This window comes from Coregonus clupeaformis, chromosome 24 (assembly GCF_020615455.1).
Source record: "Coregonus clupeaformis isolate EN_2021a chromosome 24, ASM2061545v1, whole genome shotgun sequence".
NCBI classification, from domain to species: Eukaryota; Metazoa; Chordata; class Actinopteri; order Salmoniformes; family Salmonidae; genus Coregonus; species Coregonus clupeaformis.
In genome coordinates this window covers 56,586,342-56,604,787 of record NC_059215.1, presented here as the reverse complement: position 1 = coordinate 56,604,787, position 18,446 = coordinate 56,586,342, and the positions used below count along the sequence as shown (strand labels likewise).

General features: G+C 40.0%; 1 protein-coding gene across 5 annotated transcripts in view; it reads left to right on the top strand.

Moving 5' to 3' along the window:
• Positions 1-7,485: 7,485 nt before the first annotated feature.
• LOC121538618 (uridine-cytidine kinase-like 1) overlaps positions 7,486-18,446 on the top strand; it is a 55,094-nt gene continuing 44,133 nt past the window's right edge. For 2 of the 5 annotated variants that reach the window (XM_041846794.1, XM_041846795.1), the window contains exons 1-3: positions 7,500-7,582; positions 8,129-8,184; positions 15,234-15,330. In XM_041846794.1, coding sequence (XP_041702728.1) covers positions 7,503-7,582; positions 8,129-8,184; positions 15,234-15,330 — 233 coding nt within the window. In that variant the 5' untranslated portion in view covers positions 7,500-7,502. Of the gene's footprint in view, positions 7,583-8,128; positions 8,185-15,233; positions 15,331-16,140; positions 16,418-18,446 lie in introns of those variants that run through there. The other 3 variants (XM_041846798.1, XM_041846796.1, XM_041846797.2) reach the window with 3 other exon arrangements.

Sequence of the window (18,446 nt, the reverse complement as noted above, 5' to 3'; positions counted from 1 at the left end):
AACCAATTTACCACCTGGTGATGTCACCAGGCAAGCCAAAACCCCCACCCATGCAAACCTGCTGATTAAAAGGTTGTGTGTAGATTGCATTTTCAACCAGCAACTATCAGGAAATAACACTGATCAAATGTTTTCACACTTTTACAGTGTTAGTTTCATCAGCTGTTGTACAATTTGATACAAAACACAGGAATGAGTGAATTTTGACTGCACTGGGCCTTTAAATAATTCAGAAAAGGGAGCTGCAGTCGACTTTTTATATAAAAGTTTAAGTTAGTTTGAAGAGAATAATCTTTTATGAAACAAAAATAAAAATAAACGTCAAATGAAGGTTTAGTTGTTGTTATGTATAAGGACCTATTCCCGGTCACTAAAACACTTGTCTTGCACTTTAACCCTAACCCCTTTCCTCTCTTCCCCCCTGTTTTGTATTTTTGCACTTGAAGAGCACTGCAAATGTTTTGGCCCAACCTTAACGCTCCAGGAAGAAGTTGCCCTTAGACACAGATTTAGAATCAGCAGCCCTGCCTAAATTTTAACCTTAAGAATTATGGGTAAACACACAAAACTGACCATAGATCAACTTCTAAGGGGCAGCTTCACCCTACTCTAACCTAAACCTCCTATATGGAGGGTTGTAACCCAGGACTGAAAATGAAACAATGTGGTGTCCAGAAATAAGTACATTTAGATCTCTGTGCCCCACTTTCCGACCAGATTCAATGAGAAGATAACGGGGCCACCTCAGTCAATTCAAAACCCTAACTAAGCCATAACTGATCCTCAGAAATGCTAAACATTTTAGGCTGTTCTGCCAGTGAACTATTTTAGTGTAAATGGGAATTAAGTCTGAAGTAAATGTCTTTTTGAAAATGCTAATGTGCAATCAGATAATTTTAATATTTTATCTATAATAAATACTTAAAGTACATACTTGAATTCACAATAATTGTAATCATTTGATTTAAGTAACATTTCATAAAATGGTTAATGTATATTTATATCAATAGAGCAGAATAGCTTGCTCTCTCAAAGCGGCAGATCTATTTTATAATCACTTGTGTATATTATCTAGTTAATCTGAAAAGTGGGAGTTTGTGAAAAGTTTATGGTTATATGGTGCAATTCAGTCTGCTTGTTCATCCAGCACAGTTTTTCCAAAAATGTTATTACTTTACAGTATGTCCTACAAATACAGGTGCTAAACTCATACTGTAATGCAACGAATCTTAACCATTAAATAAAAAACAAAAAAAAGAATGATATTTTTGATTATTTTGTGTACTTCATGTTAGGATTCGGCCCAATATCACCATTGCAATTTTAATTAGATTTTTTAAATGTCATCCTACATTGGTTGAATTCATAATTGTCTACTTGGAATGATGGGAGTTCTTTAAAGAAGGAGTGTAGCATTCAATCATTACACATTACATTGCATTACGATTGAATACCTGCCCTTATCGTTGTATTCACGTTTGATAGGTGAACTACAAAGGATAAATAGACAAGCACTGATGGATACCTTTTGCACTTTTCAATACAGTTCTTCAGACCTTGGCCCTTGGCTCTGGTCTAGCGACTAGGCTTTTGTATATAGGGAGAATGAGAACCTTGGCTGGAATTGCAATTACACATATCTGCAATGCAGTTTCACAGAGGCTTTGCAGAAAAATGCTACAGGCTACAAATGACTTCCCTTCATAATGAGAGAGAGTCAAGAACGGTTACTAGTTGAGCGTCGAGTTTTGGCACAGTATCAATTATTAGTTGCTTGTTGATTGTGTGATTGATTACATCATATTGACTGCTATTGTTTACCTGAAAAGCTTTGGTGTTTGCAATGTAATAGTTTAGCACTGCTTACCATGGTGGATATTATTACATACAGTGCATTCGGAAGGTATTCATACCCCTTGACTTTTTCCACATGTTGTTACATTACAGTCTTATTCTAAAATGGATTCAATTGTTTTTTTCCCCCTCATCAATCTACACACAATACCCCATAATGACAAAGCAAAAACTGGTTTTTAGACATTTATAGAAATGTATAATATAAAACAAATGTAAATATCACATTTACATAAATATTCAGACCCTTTACTCATTACTTTGTTGAAGCACCTTTGGCAGTGATTACAGCCTCGAGTCTTCTTTGGTATGACGCTACAAGCTTGGCACACCTGTATTTGGGGAGTTTCTCCCATTCTTCTCTGCAGATCCTCTCAAGCTCTGTCAGGTTGGATGGGGAGTGTCGCTGCACAGCTATTTTCAGGTCTCTCCAGAGATGTTCGATCGGATTCAAGTCCGGGCTGTGGCTGGGCCACTCAAGAACATTCAGGGGATTGTCCCGAAGCCACTCATGCGTTCACTTGGCTGTGTGCTTAGGGTCGTTGTCCTGGTGGAAGGTGAACCTTTGCCCCAGTCTGAGGTCTGAGCGCTCTGGTGCAGGTTTTCATCAAGGATCTCTGTACTTTTCTCCGTTCATCTTTCCCTCGATCCTGACTAGTCTCCCAGTCCCTGCCGCTGAAAAACATCCCCACAGCATGATTCTGCCACCACCATGCTTCACCGTAGGGATGGTGCCAGGTTTCCTCCAGACGTGACGCTTGGTATTCAGGCCAAAGAGTTCAATCTTGGTTTCATCAGACCAGAGAATCTTGTTTCTCATGGTCTGAGAGTCCTTTAGGTGCCTTTTGGCAAACTCCCAAGTGGGCTGTCATGTACCTTTTACTGAGGAGTGGCTTCCGTCTGATGGAGGCCACTGTGTTCTTGGGGACCTTCAATGTTGCAGACATTTTTTGGTAACCTTCCCCAGATCTGTGCCTCGACACAATCCTGTCTCGGAGCTCTACGAACAATTCCTTCGACCTCATGGCTTGTTTTTTTCTCTGACTTGCACTGTCAACTGTGGGAACTTATATAGACAGATGTGTGCCTTTCCAAATCATGTCCAATCAGTTGAATTTACCACAGGTGGACTCCAGTCAAGTTGAAGAAACATCTCAAGGATGATCAATGGAAACAGGATGCATCTGAGCTCAATTTCAAGTCTCATAGCAAAGAGCCTGAATACTTATGTAAATAAGGTATTTCTAAAAACCTGTTTTGGCTTTGTCATTACGGGGTATTGTGTGTAGATGGATGAGGATTTTTATTTTTTTTATAAAAATTTTAGAATAAGGCTGTAACGTAACAAAATGTGGAAAAAGTCAAGTGGTCTGAATACTTTCGGAAGGCGCTGTGTGTGTATATACAGTACCAGTCAAAAATGTGGACACACCTACTCATTCCAGGATTTTTCATTATGTTTACTATTTTATACATTGTAGAATAATAGTGAAGACATCAAAACTATGAAATAACACATATGGAATCATGTACTAACCAAAACAGTGTTAAACAAATTAAAATATATTTTATCTTTGAGATTCTTCAAACAGCCACCCTTTGCCTTGATGACACCTTTTCTCTTGGCATTCTCTCAACCAGCTTCACCTGTAATGCTTTTCCAACAGTCTTGAAAGAGTTCCCACATATGCTGAGCACTTCTTGGCTGCTTTTCCTTTAATCTGCTGTCCAACTCATCCCAAACCATCTAAATTGGGTTGAGGTCAGTTGATTGTGGAGGCGAGGTCATCTGATGCAGCACTCCATCACTCTCCTTCTTGGTCAAATAGCGCTTATAGAGCCTGGAGGTGTGTTGGGTCATTGTCCTGTTGAAAAACAAATGATAGTCCCACTAAGCCCAAACCAGATGGGATGGCGTATCGCTGCAGAATGCTGTGGTAGCCATGCTGGGTAAGTGTGCCTTTAATTCGAAATAAATCACAGACAGTGTCACCAGCAAAGCAACCCACACCATCACATCTCCTCCTCCATGCTTCACGGTGAGAACCACACATGCAGAGATCATCCATTCACATACTCTGCGTCTCACAAAGACACGGCGGTTGGAACCAAAAATCTAAAATTTGGACTCATCAGACCAAAGGACAGATTTCCACCGGTCTAATGAACATTGCTCGTGTTTCTTAGCCCAAGCAAGTCTCTTCTTCGTATTGTTGTCCTTTAGTGGTTTCTTTGCAGCAATTCGACCGTTAAGGCCTGATTCACGCAGTCTCCTCTGAACACTTGATGTTGAGATGTGTCTGTTACTTGAACTCTGTGAAGCATTTATTTGGGCTGCAATTTCTGAGGCTGGTAACTCTAATGAATGTATTCTCTGCAGCAGAGGTAACACTGGGTCTTCCTTTCCTGTGGCGGTCCTCATGAGAGCCAGTTTCATCATCATAGTGCTCGCTGGTTTTTGCGACTGCACTTGAAGAAACTTTCAAAGTTGTTGAAATTGTCCAGATTGACTGACCTTCATGTCTTAAAGTAATGAAGGACTGTTGTTTCTCATTGCTAATTTGAGCTGTTCTTGCCATAATATGGACTTGTTCTTTTACCAAATAGAGCTATCTTCTGTATACCACCCCTACCTTGTCACAACACAACTGATTGGCTCAAACGCATTAAGAAGGAAATAAATTCCACAAATTAACTTTTAACAAGGCACACCTGTTAATTAAAATGCATTCCAGGTGACTACCTCATGAAGCTGGTTGAGAGAATGCCAACAGTGTGCAAAGTTGTCATCAAGGCAAAGGGTGGCTACTTTGAAGAATCTCAAATATAAAATACATTTTGATTTGTTTAACACTTTTTTGATTTCTTCACTATTATTTTACAATGTAGAAAATAGTAAAAATAAAGAAAAACCCTGGAATGAGTGTCCAAACTTTTGACTGGTACTGTATACAGTTGAAGTCAGAAGTTTACATACACCTTAGCCAAATACATTTAAACTCAGTTTTTCACAATTCCTGACATTTAATCCTAATAAAAATTCCCTGTCTTAGGTCAGTTGGGATCACCACTTTATTTTAAGAATGTGAAATGTCAGACAGAATAATAGTAGAGAGAATGATTTATTTCAGCTCTTATTTCTTTTATCACATTCCCAGTGGGTCAGAAGTTTACATACACTCAATTCGTATTTAGTAGCATTGCTTTTAAATTGTTTAACTTGGGTCAAACGTTTCAGGTAGCCTTCCACAAGCTTCCCACAATAAGTTGGGATAATTTTGGCCCATTCCTCCTGACAGAGCTGGTGTAATTGAGTCAGGTTTGTAGGCCTCCTTGCTCGCACACGCTTTTTCAGTTCTGCCCACACATTTTCTATAGGATTGATGTCAGGGCTTTGTGATGGCCACTCCAATACCTTGACTTTGTTGTCCTTAAGCCATTTTACCAAGTATGCTTGGGGTCATTGTCCATTTGGAAGACCCATTTGCAACCAAGCTTTAACTTCCTGACTGATGTCTTGAGATGTAACATAATGTTCCTTCCTCATGATGCCATCTATTTTGTGAAGTGCACCTGCAAAGCACCCACACAGCATGATGCTGCCACCCCCCGTGCTACACGGTTGGGATGGTATTCTTCGGCTTGCAAGTGCCCCCTTTTTCCTGCAAACATAACGATGGTAATTATGGCCAAACAGTTCTATTTTGGTTTCATCAGACCAGAGGACATTTCTCCAAAAAGTACGATCTTTGTCCCCATGTGCAGTTGCAAACCGTAGTCTGGCTTTTTTATGGCGGTTTTGGAGCAGTGGCTTCTTCCTTGATGAGCGGCCATTCAGGTTATGTCGATATAGGACTCGTTTTACTGTTGATATAGATACTTTTGTACCTGTTTCCTCCAGCATCTTCACAAGGTCCTTTGCTGTTGTTCTGGGATTGATTTGCACTTTTTGCACCAAAGTACAGATGAACGTGTTACCTTCAGGCGTTTGGAAATTGCTCCCAAGGATGAACCAGACTTGTGGAGGTCTACAATTGTTTTTTTGAGGTCTTGGCTGATTTCTTTTGATTTTCCCATGATGTCAAGCAAAGAGGCACTGAGTTTGAAGGTAGGCCTTGAAATACATCCACAGGTACACCTCCAATTGACTCAAATGATGTCAATTAGCCTATCAGAAGCTTCTAAAGCCATGACATCATTTTCTGGAATTTTCCAAGCTGTTTAAAGGCACAGTCAACTTAGTGTATGTAACCTTCTGACCCTTTGGAATTGTGATACAGTGAATTATAAGTGAAATAATCTGTCTGTAAACAATTGTTGGAAAAATTACTTGTGTCATGCACAAAGTAGATGTCCTAACAGACCTGCCAAAACTATAGTTTGTTAACAAGAAATTTGTGGAGTGGTTGAAAAACGAGTTTTAATGACTCCTACCTTAGTGTATGTACATTTCCGACTTTAACTGTATATATATACTTTCTCTCACCGTTTACTATCTGTCTTCCTAGATGATGTGGAAAATACATATCCTGTTTGAGCCAACGTAGAACACAACAGCAACTGCAAAAATATTTTTAGCGAGTATAGCAATACACCATATTTTGGTGTAATTTGCACATGTAATGGCTAATTTATTTCAGCTACCCTATCCCTTTGTTTGTTTGCTTAAGAAATTGTTTTTTTATTTTCTCAGTAAAAAAAACACGTTTGACAATGCACATTAAATTTAGATTTTTTTAGCTTTAATGTTTTATCTTACAAACATACACAATTTCAACAGGTTTTAGATACTTTTTTGTTTCGAAAATTGACCATTATAGAGAGGATACAAAACTTTTGGCCCCGTGTAGCTCAGTTGGTAGAGCATGGCGCTTGCAACGCCAGGGTTGTGGGTTCGAATCCCACGGGGGGCCAGTATGAAAAAAAAAATGTATGCACTCACTAACTGTAAGTCGCTCTGGATAAGAGCGTCTGCTAAATGACTAAAATGTCCATGTAAAATTGGTTATGTTGAGGAGAATACTTAGTTTGGTTATGATCTAAATGAGACAATGTTTTTCCTATGTTTAAGTTGGTCATATCTGAAGCTATATCCTATCTAGGGAGGCACCACACCCCTGAATCTGAACTGTTAACATAATTTTTTTTTTAAAGTGTTGTATTACCTGTGCATTATTATCCCTCAACTAATTAATACACGTTGTGTTGACTAAGTTTATGACTGTTGCCATATATATTTAATACTGTACATGCAGGAAAGTTCATCATGTGAACTGATATAATTTTTGGAGCTGATACAATCCATTTTAAGGTTCACATTTTATTATCATAAATAGCATGACATTAGATTTTGTTAATTTAATATTTGAAACACATGACATGACAGTGTGACTTTATATAAAGTGTAACAGTTTAATAACCTCATCCAGTAATACATGGCCCTGTTGAATATAACCATATATGAATGAATATGTTACGTCATGAGTTACAGCTCGACAGGACGCCGAGGCACTTAGGAACTACAAGTTATTTTGGGGGGCTTGTGATCACAAAACTCTATTACGCAATTAGGCAATTCAACTACAAGACCCAGAATGCAACTGTTCAAGCAGCCATAAACAACTGATTGTCAAATACGGGAACAACAAATGTCTGCGGTGTGCAGAGAAGGAAGGGTCTCGAAGATGGAGTGCGGAGATAATTATTCGAAGCAGTCTAATTCTAACAGGTAAATTCACTTGGCCTGGGAACTGAATTTGGCGACAAGAAGTAAACTATACAAGCAGTTTTTGTATAGCCTACTGTTGTTTTTCTTGACAATCAGCATCTTTGGTGAATCTACGACCTGTCCTCAAGGAAGCGCGAGTGCAGTTAGTTCAGAATGCATCGCTACGCTACTGTATCAGTTATGGAAGCCAGGACGTTTCAATGTAGCTAATGAATAGTCTGTCAATATAGATAATAAAGAAATCACTAGGTTATGCTAATGCTTTCTTTATAGGTCTTCTTGTCGTGCCCTAGTACATAATGGTGATGTTTGACAGCGGTCTGACCGTTATAACGCGTTAATAATTACCAAGCAAATAGCAAAGATGGTTTAGAAACCTAGTAAAACTTTATTTTAAGGGTCCATAATAAACCATTTATAAGGCATTTACAAACCGTTTGCTCACCATTTATTAATCATTACGCCCACATTTGTACATTTTAGTAAGCTAGTTAATCACACATATTTTGTTAATCATCCTGTGTTGTGTGCTTATTCTTTTACCAGGTACTGCAGGAATGTCTACCAATGGCGTGCCCATCTTTTTGTGAGACATTGCACTGGTGACTATTTATAAAGTATAAATAGCAATCACTTTATGTAGGGACTGCAAAATACTTTACTAATAATGAGTAAATGGTTCATTAATGTGGGAGCAATGATTGGTGAACACACAATTTATAAATGCCTTATAAATGGTTTATTAAGGACAGTGTTGGGGAAGCTACTATGAATATATAGTTTACCAAGCTACCAATTACTTCACACTAGAAGTTAAGCTACATTAAAGCTACCCTTAAAAATATATAGTTTACTTAACTAAAGTTACTTTGAAAAAGTATCATATGTAAATCTGAAATGTCATAGACCTCAAATTACAAGAACAGGTCACTGTAGTCAGATGTTAACAGAATGTGTAATTTATCCTATTAATCACAAAAACAATGTTTTAAGTGAGAATGAGGCAGGTCTGATGCCGAAAAAGAAAGGAAATGATTGCCTATTTCACCCATATTTTATTTTATTTTTGCAAAAAGAGTAGTGTGTAGTTCCAGTAGTTAAGCTATACCACTATATGGCAAAAAAAAAGTAATTAACTACTGAAAAAATTACCTTGATTTGAATTTAGTTAAACCACCACCAAGCTACTGCAAAATGTAGTTAAATTACTAGTTGGACTACATGTAGTATGGTGAAGGAAAGAATGAGACGTTTGATATTTTGTGGTCACTGCAACCAGAGACAACATAGCAGATTCTGAAGAGAATTCGATGTTTATTCCCACAGTTAGTGAAGAACTATTAACATCTTTAAATGAAGTCAATATTTCCACTCCAATATCTGCAGCAGCGATATGCTTATCTGTTACACAAATATCTTTAAGTCCAATATACAGTGGGGAGAACAAATATTTGATACACTGCCGATTTTGCAGGTTTTCCTACTTACAAAGGATGTAGAGGTCTGTAATTTTTATCATAGGTACACTTCAACTATCCAGAAAATCCAGAAAATCCAGAAAATCACATTGTATGATTTTTAAGTAATTCATTTGCATTTTATTGCATGACATAAGTATTTGATCACCTACCAATGTTATGTGGGCAGCTTGTCTCTCCCTTTTCTGTTTCCCTTCCTCCTTGTTTTGTCCCCTCTGTCTGTTGTATCTGTATGTGTGTTTGTCCCCTTTATGTGGGTGTGTCTGGAGTGGATCAGGGGGCGTGCTCAGGATCTGCCTCTCCTGTGCAGCTGCGGGTTGTTTCCAGTGATTCCTGCCTACGCAGCTGCATCCTATTCTCTCATCAACATGCACTACTAATTCCGGGGCATGGCTCTCCACCGGCGCCAGATCGTTGTTCTTACCAGAGCGTTCAGACATACCTCCCAACCTGCCTGCCTTCCTGCCTGCCGGTCTGCCTGCCTGCCTGCCTGCCTGCCTCAGCCTCTCCTTCCTCCGAAGCCGACTAGCCCACTCTGTTCCTTTACTTCAGTTGTTTTTGGACTAAGACAATTTGAACTTTTATTAAAGTATTTTTGTTTCTTCCACTCCCTTTGTCGTGTTTGTTTCTCTGAGTGCTGGGTTGAACCATAGCCTAACAACCAACCAGTAAGAATTCCGGCTCTCACAGACCTGTTAGTTTTTCTTTAAGATGCCCTCCTGTTCTCCACTCATTACCTGTATTAACTGTACCTGTTTGAACTCGTTACCTTTATAAAAGACACCTGTCCACACACTCAGTCAAACAGACTCCAACCTCTCCACAATGGCCAAGACCAGAGAGCTGTGTAAGGACATCAGGGATACAATTGTAGACCTGCACAAGGCTGGGATGGGCTACAGGACAATAGGCAAGCAGCTTGGTGAGAAGGCAACAACTGTTGGCGCAATTATTAGAAAATTGAAGAACTTCAAGATGACGGTCAATCACCCTCGGTCTGGGGCTCCATGCAAGATCTCACCTCGTGGGGCATCAATGATCATGAGGAAGGTGAGGGATCAGCCCAGAACTACACGGCAGGACCTGGTCAATGACCTGAAGAGAGCTGGGACCACAGTCTCAAAGAAAACCATTAGTAACACACTACGCCGTCATGGATTAAAATCCTGCAGCGCACGCAAGGTCCCCATGCTCAAGCCAGCGCATGTCCAGGCCCGTCTGAAGTTTGCCAATGACCATCTGGATGATCCAGAGGAGGAATGGGAGAAGGTCATATGGTCTGATGAGACAAAAATAGAGCTTTTTGGTCTAAACTCCACTCGCCGTGTTTGGAGGAAGAAGAAGGATGAGTACAACCCCAAGAACACCATCCCAACCGTGAAGCATGGAGGTGGAAACATCATTCTTTGGGGATGCTTTTCTGCAAAGGGGACAGGACAACTGCACCGTATTGAGGGGAGGCTGGATGGGGCCATGTATCCCGAGATCTTGGCCAACAACCTCCTTCCCTCAGTAAGAGCATTGAAGATGGGTCGTGGCTGGGTCTTCCAGCATGACAACGACTCGAAACACACAGCCAGGGCAACTAAGGAGTGGCTCCGTAAGAAGCATCTCAAGGTCCTGGAGTGGCCTAGCCAGTCTCCAGACCTGAACCCAATAGAAAATCTTTGGAGGGAGCTGAAAGTCCGTATTGCCCAGCGACAGCCCCGAAACCTGAAGGATCTGGAGAAGGTCTGTATGGAGGAGTGGGCCAAAATCCCTGCTGCAGTGTGTGCAAACCTGGTCAAGACCTACAGGAAACGTATGATCTCTGTAATTGCACACAAAGGTTTCTGTACCAAATATTAAGTTCTGCTTTTCTGATGTATCAAATACTTATGTCATGCAATAAAATGCAAATTAATTACTTAAAAATCATACAATGTGATTTTCTGGATTTTTGTTTTAGATTCCGTCTCTCACAGTTGAAGTGTACCTATGATAAAAATTACAGACCTCTACATGCTTTGTAAGTAGGAAAGCCTGCAAAATCGGCAGTGTATCAAATACTTGTTCTCCCCACTGTACTTCTAGACTGACAAAAATCACATTTGTGAAATGCTCAAAAGTAACTTGCTTCCTTGACAATAGTAAATGGCCTCTGAAAAACAGACTGGCAGAGAACCATAGAACAGGGGTTCTCAAAGTGGGGTCGGTCCGCGGAAGTACTGTAGGAGGTCCGCGGCCAGATCTCAAAATATGAAAATGTTATAATTTATTAAATGAATATTACTAACAACAACAGATTAAATGCATTTTGGCCAAGGGATCTGTGGAATAAGTTTAGAGGATGTAATACAATACAATACAATGTAATATTATTAATCTACAATGTATGTTCTTAACCCTGGGCAACATGAGTCTGGGAGGCTCACAGAGATATTGGTATCCACAGTACTCCACCACTCAATACTTCTTGTATTCCCCCCAAAATATTTTTTAAAAACATGAATGCGCTCTAATTTAAGCTTTAAAACTGCTAAGTTTTCTCTCTGCCTCGTGGCAAAATGTGTAGAATTGCAAGAGATGGGCCTTTAAAATGTTCCTTCCCAGGGCCCGAGACTTGTTTAGTCCGGCCATGCACTGACAAATGGCATAGAAGACTTGGAGTATGATCTCCTTCTAAACCACAAGAGGGTGATCTTAGATTAGTTCATACCCTGTGCTGATAACTATAGTGTAATATCACATGTAATAAGTGAGCCAGCCAGGCTGATTTCCCAGTTATAATTTTATTGAGCACACATGGTTAAATAAAGGTAATCAATAAATGATTGGATGGTTATATGCTTTCTAAGAAATCAGACCTGACAATTTACTATAGTGTGTATAGTGTGTAGGCCTACAGTGTCTTCAGAAAGTATTCTCACCCCTTGACTTTTTCCACATTTTGCTGTGTTACAGCCTGAATTTAAAATAGATTCAATTGAGATGTTTTGTCACTGGCCTTTATTACAAATTAATTACAAATGGAAATCTTAAATGTCTTGAGTCAATAAGTATTCAACCCATTTGTTATGGCAAGCCTAAATAAGTTCATGAGTAAAAATGTTGCATGGACTCACTCTGTGTGCAATAATAGTGTTTAACTTTATTTTTGAATGACTACCTCATCTCTGTACCCCACACATATAATTATCTGTAAGGTCCCTCAGTCGACCAGTGAATTTCAAATACAGATTCAGCCACAAAGAGAAGGGAGGTTTCCAATGCCTCGCAAAGGGCACCTATTGGTAGATGGGTATAAACAAATAAAGTAGACATTAAGTATGGTGAAGTTATTAATGACACTTTGGATGGTGTATCAATACACCCAGTCACTACAAAGATACAGGCGTCCTTCCTAACTTGGTTGCCGGAGAGGAAGGAAACCGCTCAGGGATTTCACCATGAGGCCAATGGTGACTTTAAAACAGTTTAATGGCTGTGATAGGAGAAAACTGTGGATTGATCAACAACATTGTGTTTACTCCACAATACTAACCTAATTGACAGAGTGAAAAGAAGGAAGACTATACAGAATAAAATACTCCAAAACATTCATCTTGTTTGCAACAAGGCACTAAAGTAATACTGCTAAAAATGTGGAAAAGCAATACATGTTTTGTTCTGAATACAAAGTGTTATGTTTGGTGCAAATACAACACATTCCAGAGTACCACTCTTCATAAATCAATATTATTTTCAAGCATAGTGATGGGTGCATCATGTTATGGGTATGCTTGTAATCGTTAAGGACTGGGGAGGTTTTCAGAATAAAAAATAAACGGAATGGAGCTAAGCACAGGCAAAATCCTACTGGAAAACCTGGTTCAAAATCCTAGAGGAAAACCTGGTTCAGTCTGCTTTCCACCAGACACTGGGAGATTAATTCACCTTTCAGCAGGACAATAACCTAAAACACAAGGCCAAATCTACACTGCAGTTTCTTAAAGAGAAGACAGTGAATGTTCCTGAGTGGCTGAGTTACAGTTTTGACTTAAATCTCAAATCAAATCAAATCAAATCACATTTTATTGGTCACATGCGCCGAATACAACAGGTGCAGACATTACAGTGAAATGCTTACTTACATCTTACTTAAATCTACTTGAAAATCTATGGCAAGACCTGAATATTGTTTGTATAGCAATGATCAACAACCAATTTGACAGAGCTTGAAGAATTTTGAAAAGAGTAATGGACAAATGTTGGACATTCCAGGTGTGAAAAGCTCTTAGAGACTTACCCAGAAAGACTCACAGCTGTAATCACTTCCAAAGGCGATTCTAACATGTATGGACTCAGGGGTTGTAGGGTGTGTAGATGGGTGCGGAAAAAATCGATTTAATCCATTTTGAATTCAACAAAATGTGGATAAGTGGAATAAGTATCAATACTTTCTGAAGGAACTGTATACCACACTTTTAGTTTAGTGAAAATATTCACATTAACTTCAAATATTTGCATTCAGCACAAACCATTTCTTTACGATTTTGACGTTTTATAATCACTAACTCGGGGAATGCAATGTAGGCCTACATAACTATTATTTTGCTGTGCTGGGAAACCTATCATTTGTTTTGAAGTAGTGGCCACAGGTGGTGTGAAGTCCTCAGTACGGCACAGGAATGTTTAGTAACTAACAGCAGGTCCACATTCCTCCAATAGGAAGGAGTACGGCTTTGACATTTGTGACCGACCGGCTCGATTCGAACTTATGTAGCAAAATTTGTAATTTTTTACATTGGATAAAAGTAGAGACCTCAGAGATATAAAATGGTATATCATACACTATAGTTGAGGAACAATGGGAAAGTAATTCTGCTTTGAAAGTTGATAAACTTGTAACCTCACTTTTCAATGTTTTGGTACACCTACTGGTAAGCTCTTCTTTGTCTACACCCATTCAGCATCGTTCACACCCTCTTAAGCCCCACCCAATACATTTAAGTCATTTAGCAGACACTCTTATCCAGAGCGACTTACAGTTAGTGAGTGCATACATTTTTCATACTGCCCCCCCGTGGGAATCGAACCCACTACCCTGGCGTTGCAAGCGCCATGCTCTACCAACTGAGCTACAGGAGGCCTACCCATCTCTTTAAGGGATGATCTGAGTGTTCTGTCCTAACAACAGCAGTCAAGCACCCAAGCTAACTGGCTAACGTTGGCTAGCTTGCTAGCTACTTCCAGACACAAATGAGAGAACAGCTCACTCTGACCATTTTACTCGCCCTAGCAGAGCTGGTGACTGCAACTATGCTGCTGGCAACAATTTAATTACTTTTTTTTGCCAATGTTTACTGACACTGGCCATATTCAACAGGTGTTGAGCGTTCCTAAATTCGTCAGTTATTCTGCGCTCTGGCACACTCAGACGTGAGTGCTCTGAAATCGGAGTAGATAGCCAGAGCAAATTGACCAGCTACGTTTATCAACAGCTGTTGTGTTGCAGTGACATCATGAACATTCTATTGAAATGGATACTTGCATAGTGGAGTCTTTTGTTAAGACATATAGCTTGCTAGCTAAAAAATTAACCATAATCCCAACTCATGATGTTACTACCCTGCATGAATCTGCAGGTAGCTAACCAACCAGGTTCAATGTTAGCTAGCTAACATTAGGCTATAACTAGCAAAGCAAATGGCTCTGAGATATGAATAATATTACTACACAGATCATACACATAACGTTAGCTAGCGAGCCAGACAGCTAACGTTAGCTAGCTAGCTAACAGTACACTTTAACTTGAAATGAAAAGCTTTAAAGCTAATATCCTGCAATTCTACACATTTTGCCATGAGGCAGAGAGAAACTTTGCAGTTTTAAAGCTTAAATTACAGTGCATTTATGTTTAAAAAATATGTTTTTATGCGAATACAAGAAGTATTATGTTGAAAAATTGATGATTGGTTGAGTACTGTGGATACCAATATCCCTGTGATCCCATGTTGGCCAGGGTTAAGAAAAATTGTAGATTAATCATATTACTACATTGTATTATATTGTATAACACCCTCTAAACTTATTCCATGGACCCCTTGGCAAAAATGTGTTTAATCGGTTGTTGTTAGTAATATTCATAAAAAAATGAAATGGAAATAATTATTACATGTATATTTTTGTATCTGTCCGCGGACCTCCTGCAGCACCTCCATGCCATTTTGAGATCACTGCCCTAGGAGTCCCCAGGATCAAGATTGAAAAACAATGGAGGAGTATGTGGAGTTTGGTGGACAACCTTAAGTAAGCCGCACCTTAGTATTAGGCCTATTTACTCAATAGCACCATGGTATTAGGCCAACAGTAATTTACTCAACACCACCCCAGTATTACCGCACCTTCTCCTAGGATTTTATCAGTTGCCATAGGGAGAAATGCTACTAAACCAGGTTAGCGACTTTGTTTAGCGAGGAGTGTGTAGAGGGACCCACCTGCTGCTCTACAGCTGTCCTTGACACTCACTCTCTCTCTCTCTCTCTCTCTCTCTCTCTCTCTCTCTCTCCTAGTGTTCTGACAGTGACTGTCAGAAACAGATGATTAGTTGGTTGGTGGGTCTGGCGAGGCGAGGGGCGTGTGTTTGTGTGTGTATGCAGAGTAGAGATCTCTAACCTGCTGCTATTAACACCACCTAACGAACATAATCTGGAGCATAGGTTATCCTCTTACGTTTGTTGGCTGGGGTGTTGGTTGCGGAGCACAGGAAAGGGGAGTGGGAGTAAAAGAGAGAGCGGAAGAGAAGGAGAGGGAAAGGCAAAGGCAGGCACTGCTGCACTTTCTTTCCTAATGCACTCTCTCTCTCTCTACAATGTTCTCTCTCTGCCGCTCAGCGGGAATAGAAAGCAAAACATATGCTTAAACATAGTTTCGTTTCTCCCCCATCTGTCTCTATCTATCTATCTGTCTGTCTGTCTGTCTGTCTGTCTGTCTGTCTGTCTGTCTGTCTGTCTGTCTGTCTGTCTGTCTGTCTGTCTGTCTGTCTGTCTGTCTGTCTGTCTGTCTGTCTGTCTGTCTATCTATCTATCTATCTATCTATCTATCTATCTATCTATCTATCTATCTATCTATCTATCTATCTCTCTCTCTATTTCCTCTCCCGCTCTCTCTTTCTCTCTGTTGTGGACGTGCCTCTAGCCAGAGGAGCAGTAGTACTAAGTGCCTCCTGTGCACTTGTGTATGAGTAGCTGATGTCAACCTCACTGACAATAACAGACCTGAAACACTAGTGACCGTCTCATAGACAAACTGTTCCTCTCCTATCATCTCATTTTGTCATGAACACTTTGAATACAGGAGCTAGGTTATCAGGCTGCTGGACTGTTACAGGCTGCAGGTAAGTGCACCCTCACATTTATTTCTAGATGTAATTATTTGTATTCTTCTCTTTTTCCTTCTTCATCTTTCTATATAGTATAACCCCCTGTCTCTCTCTCTCTCTTTCTCTCTCTCTCTCTCTGTCGCTCTCTCTTGCTGTCTCGCTCTCTTTTAGACTGAGCTCCATGTGAGCTGTGTCATTCATTTTATTTGGTTTATTTAGCCAGGATAGTCCACTCAGTAACACTTGCAAATGTTTTCCAGGTAGTCTTGTGCATGCCTGTGTGTTTTCACTCCTCCATAGCAGTGACTAGTGAGCTGCGCTACTTCCCTGTCTGTCGGTCCTTCTCTTTTAAAAAGCCGGGCTGACAGCACAGGACCAACCACTCTCTCCTATAGCTAGTGCGCTGTAAAACAAAAGAAAATTAAGTAACTGGTTCCACAGCCTTTTTTAGTAAAATGTTTAGTTGGCCCAAACTTAGCACCTTCTTGAGAAAACTTGGGCAACAATTCAGTCAACATAAAATGATGTGTTTGCTCAACTTATCTTATATGTTCATTCAACTATTATTTGGGCATATAACTAAAAAAAGCTGTGTAACTGGTTACACACAGTGCTCTTAACATACATATTTGACATACATAGTTTGTGTTCATTTATACAGTCATTATTATTCAATATGTCCTCACCTGGGATTTGAACTGACAACCTTTTGGTTCACGGCATTTCGATCTTCTTGCTACGCCACCATGTCTGTGTGAATTATCAGTTAATCTGACTATTCCCTCATCATTGATTCAATTCTTGGGTTTTCTGTATTTTCTCATGTTGGTGGGGCATATAACTCTGTTTTAATGTTATTCGTTAATCACTATGGTAAATACATTACATACATTGTGCTCAACACTTATACTGAATGTCAGTGTGTAACAGAAGTCAGTCTGTAGCAGTGACTGTGTATTTATTAGTCTAAAGCTGGTGACATGTTGCATCGCCTTCACCTGTGACCCATCATTTTGTTTGCTGTTTACTATTATTATCAGCACCAGAGGGGCTTGGCTAGCTCCTTCGCCTGGACTACTAAACTGCTCTCATGATTTGCCCTTATTTGCTGTAGACTTTCATGTTTGCACCTTTCTGTGGAAAGATAATAAAGTATTATCTTGTGATATCGCAACTTTGTAGTGTGAGATAGGGATGTGTGTGTCTGTGTAACCATGAGGTGAAGGCATGGTTCACAGCTAGCCAGCCAACCAGCCCAGGCACAGCCAGTCAACTAGGCTAATCTTGTATGGCACCCTGATTTGGCTTTAACTGATAACACCAGATCAATTATACTGCTATGTACTGAATGATCTCTGTGTCCTATTCTTGCTTCTTATAAAGAATGGGGAAGCACATGCAGAAAACAAATGCTAAAATTTTGCAAACATTTAGTAGCCAATGTTCCAGCACAGGCTGCACTGCCTTTCTTCTCTCTCCGTCTCCAAGCTGCCCCAAGCGGAATGGGTCAGATGAGATAACACTGAGCTCAGATACCTTTGCTCCCCTCCCCCTGATGTTTGCCTGTCACCTTTGACCCCTTGGTTGTTCCACCTGAAGGTATTTAGGCCATAAAGCCATAGGGTGGAGTCTCACAGCCTGAGTGGAGCCACACAGGCAGTGAAAGTCGAAAACAGAACAACAAACCAAACCACTAGCTGGCTGTTAATTCACAAATACACAGTATCTACCCAGGTAGGAACACCTACTACACACCTACCTTGGACTGTCTCTTTCTCCTACCACAGGAATGGGTTCCGGGTTACAATCCTCTAGGGGTGTAGATTTCTCGCTTAATACAGTAGGTGTTGGGCACCTTTATCTACGTAATTAGAGAGAGAGAAACATTTAGTGGAGCTACAAGGCAGACAGCTAGAAGTGGCTCTAGTAGACAAATGGTTTAGGAATGTGATAGGTTTGTTGTCCAGGGTTGCATGGAGACTAACCTGCAAGACACCGAAACTGCCCCTTGACATAATGGCTTTGTAAAAGGCTTGTTATGAAT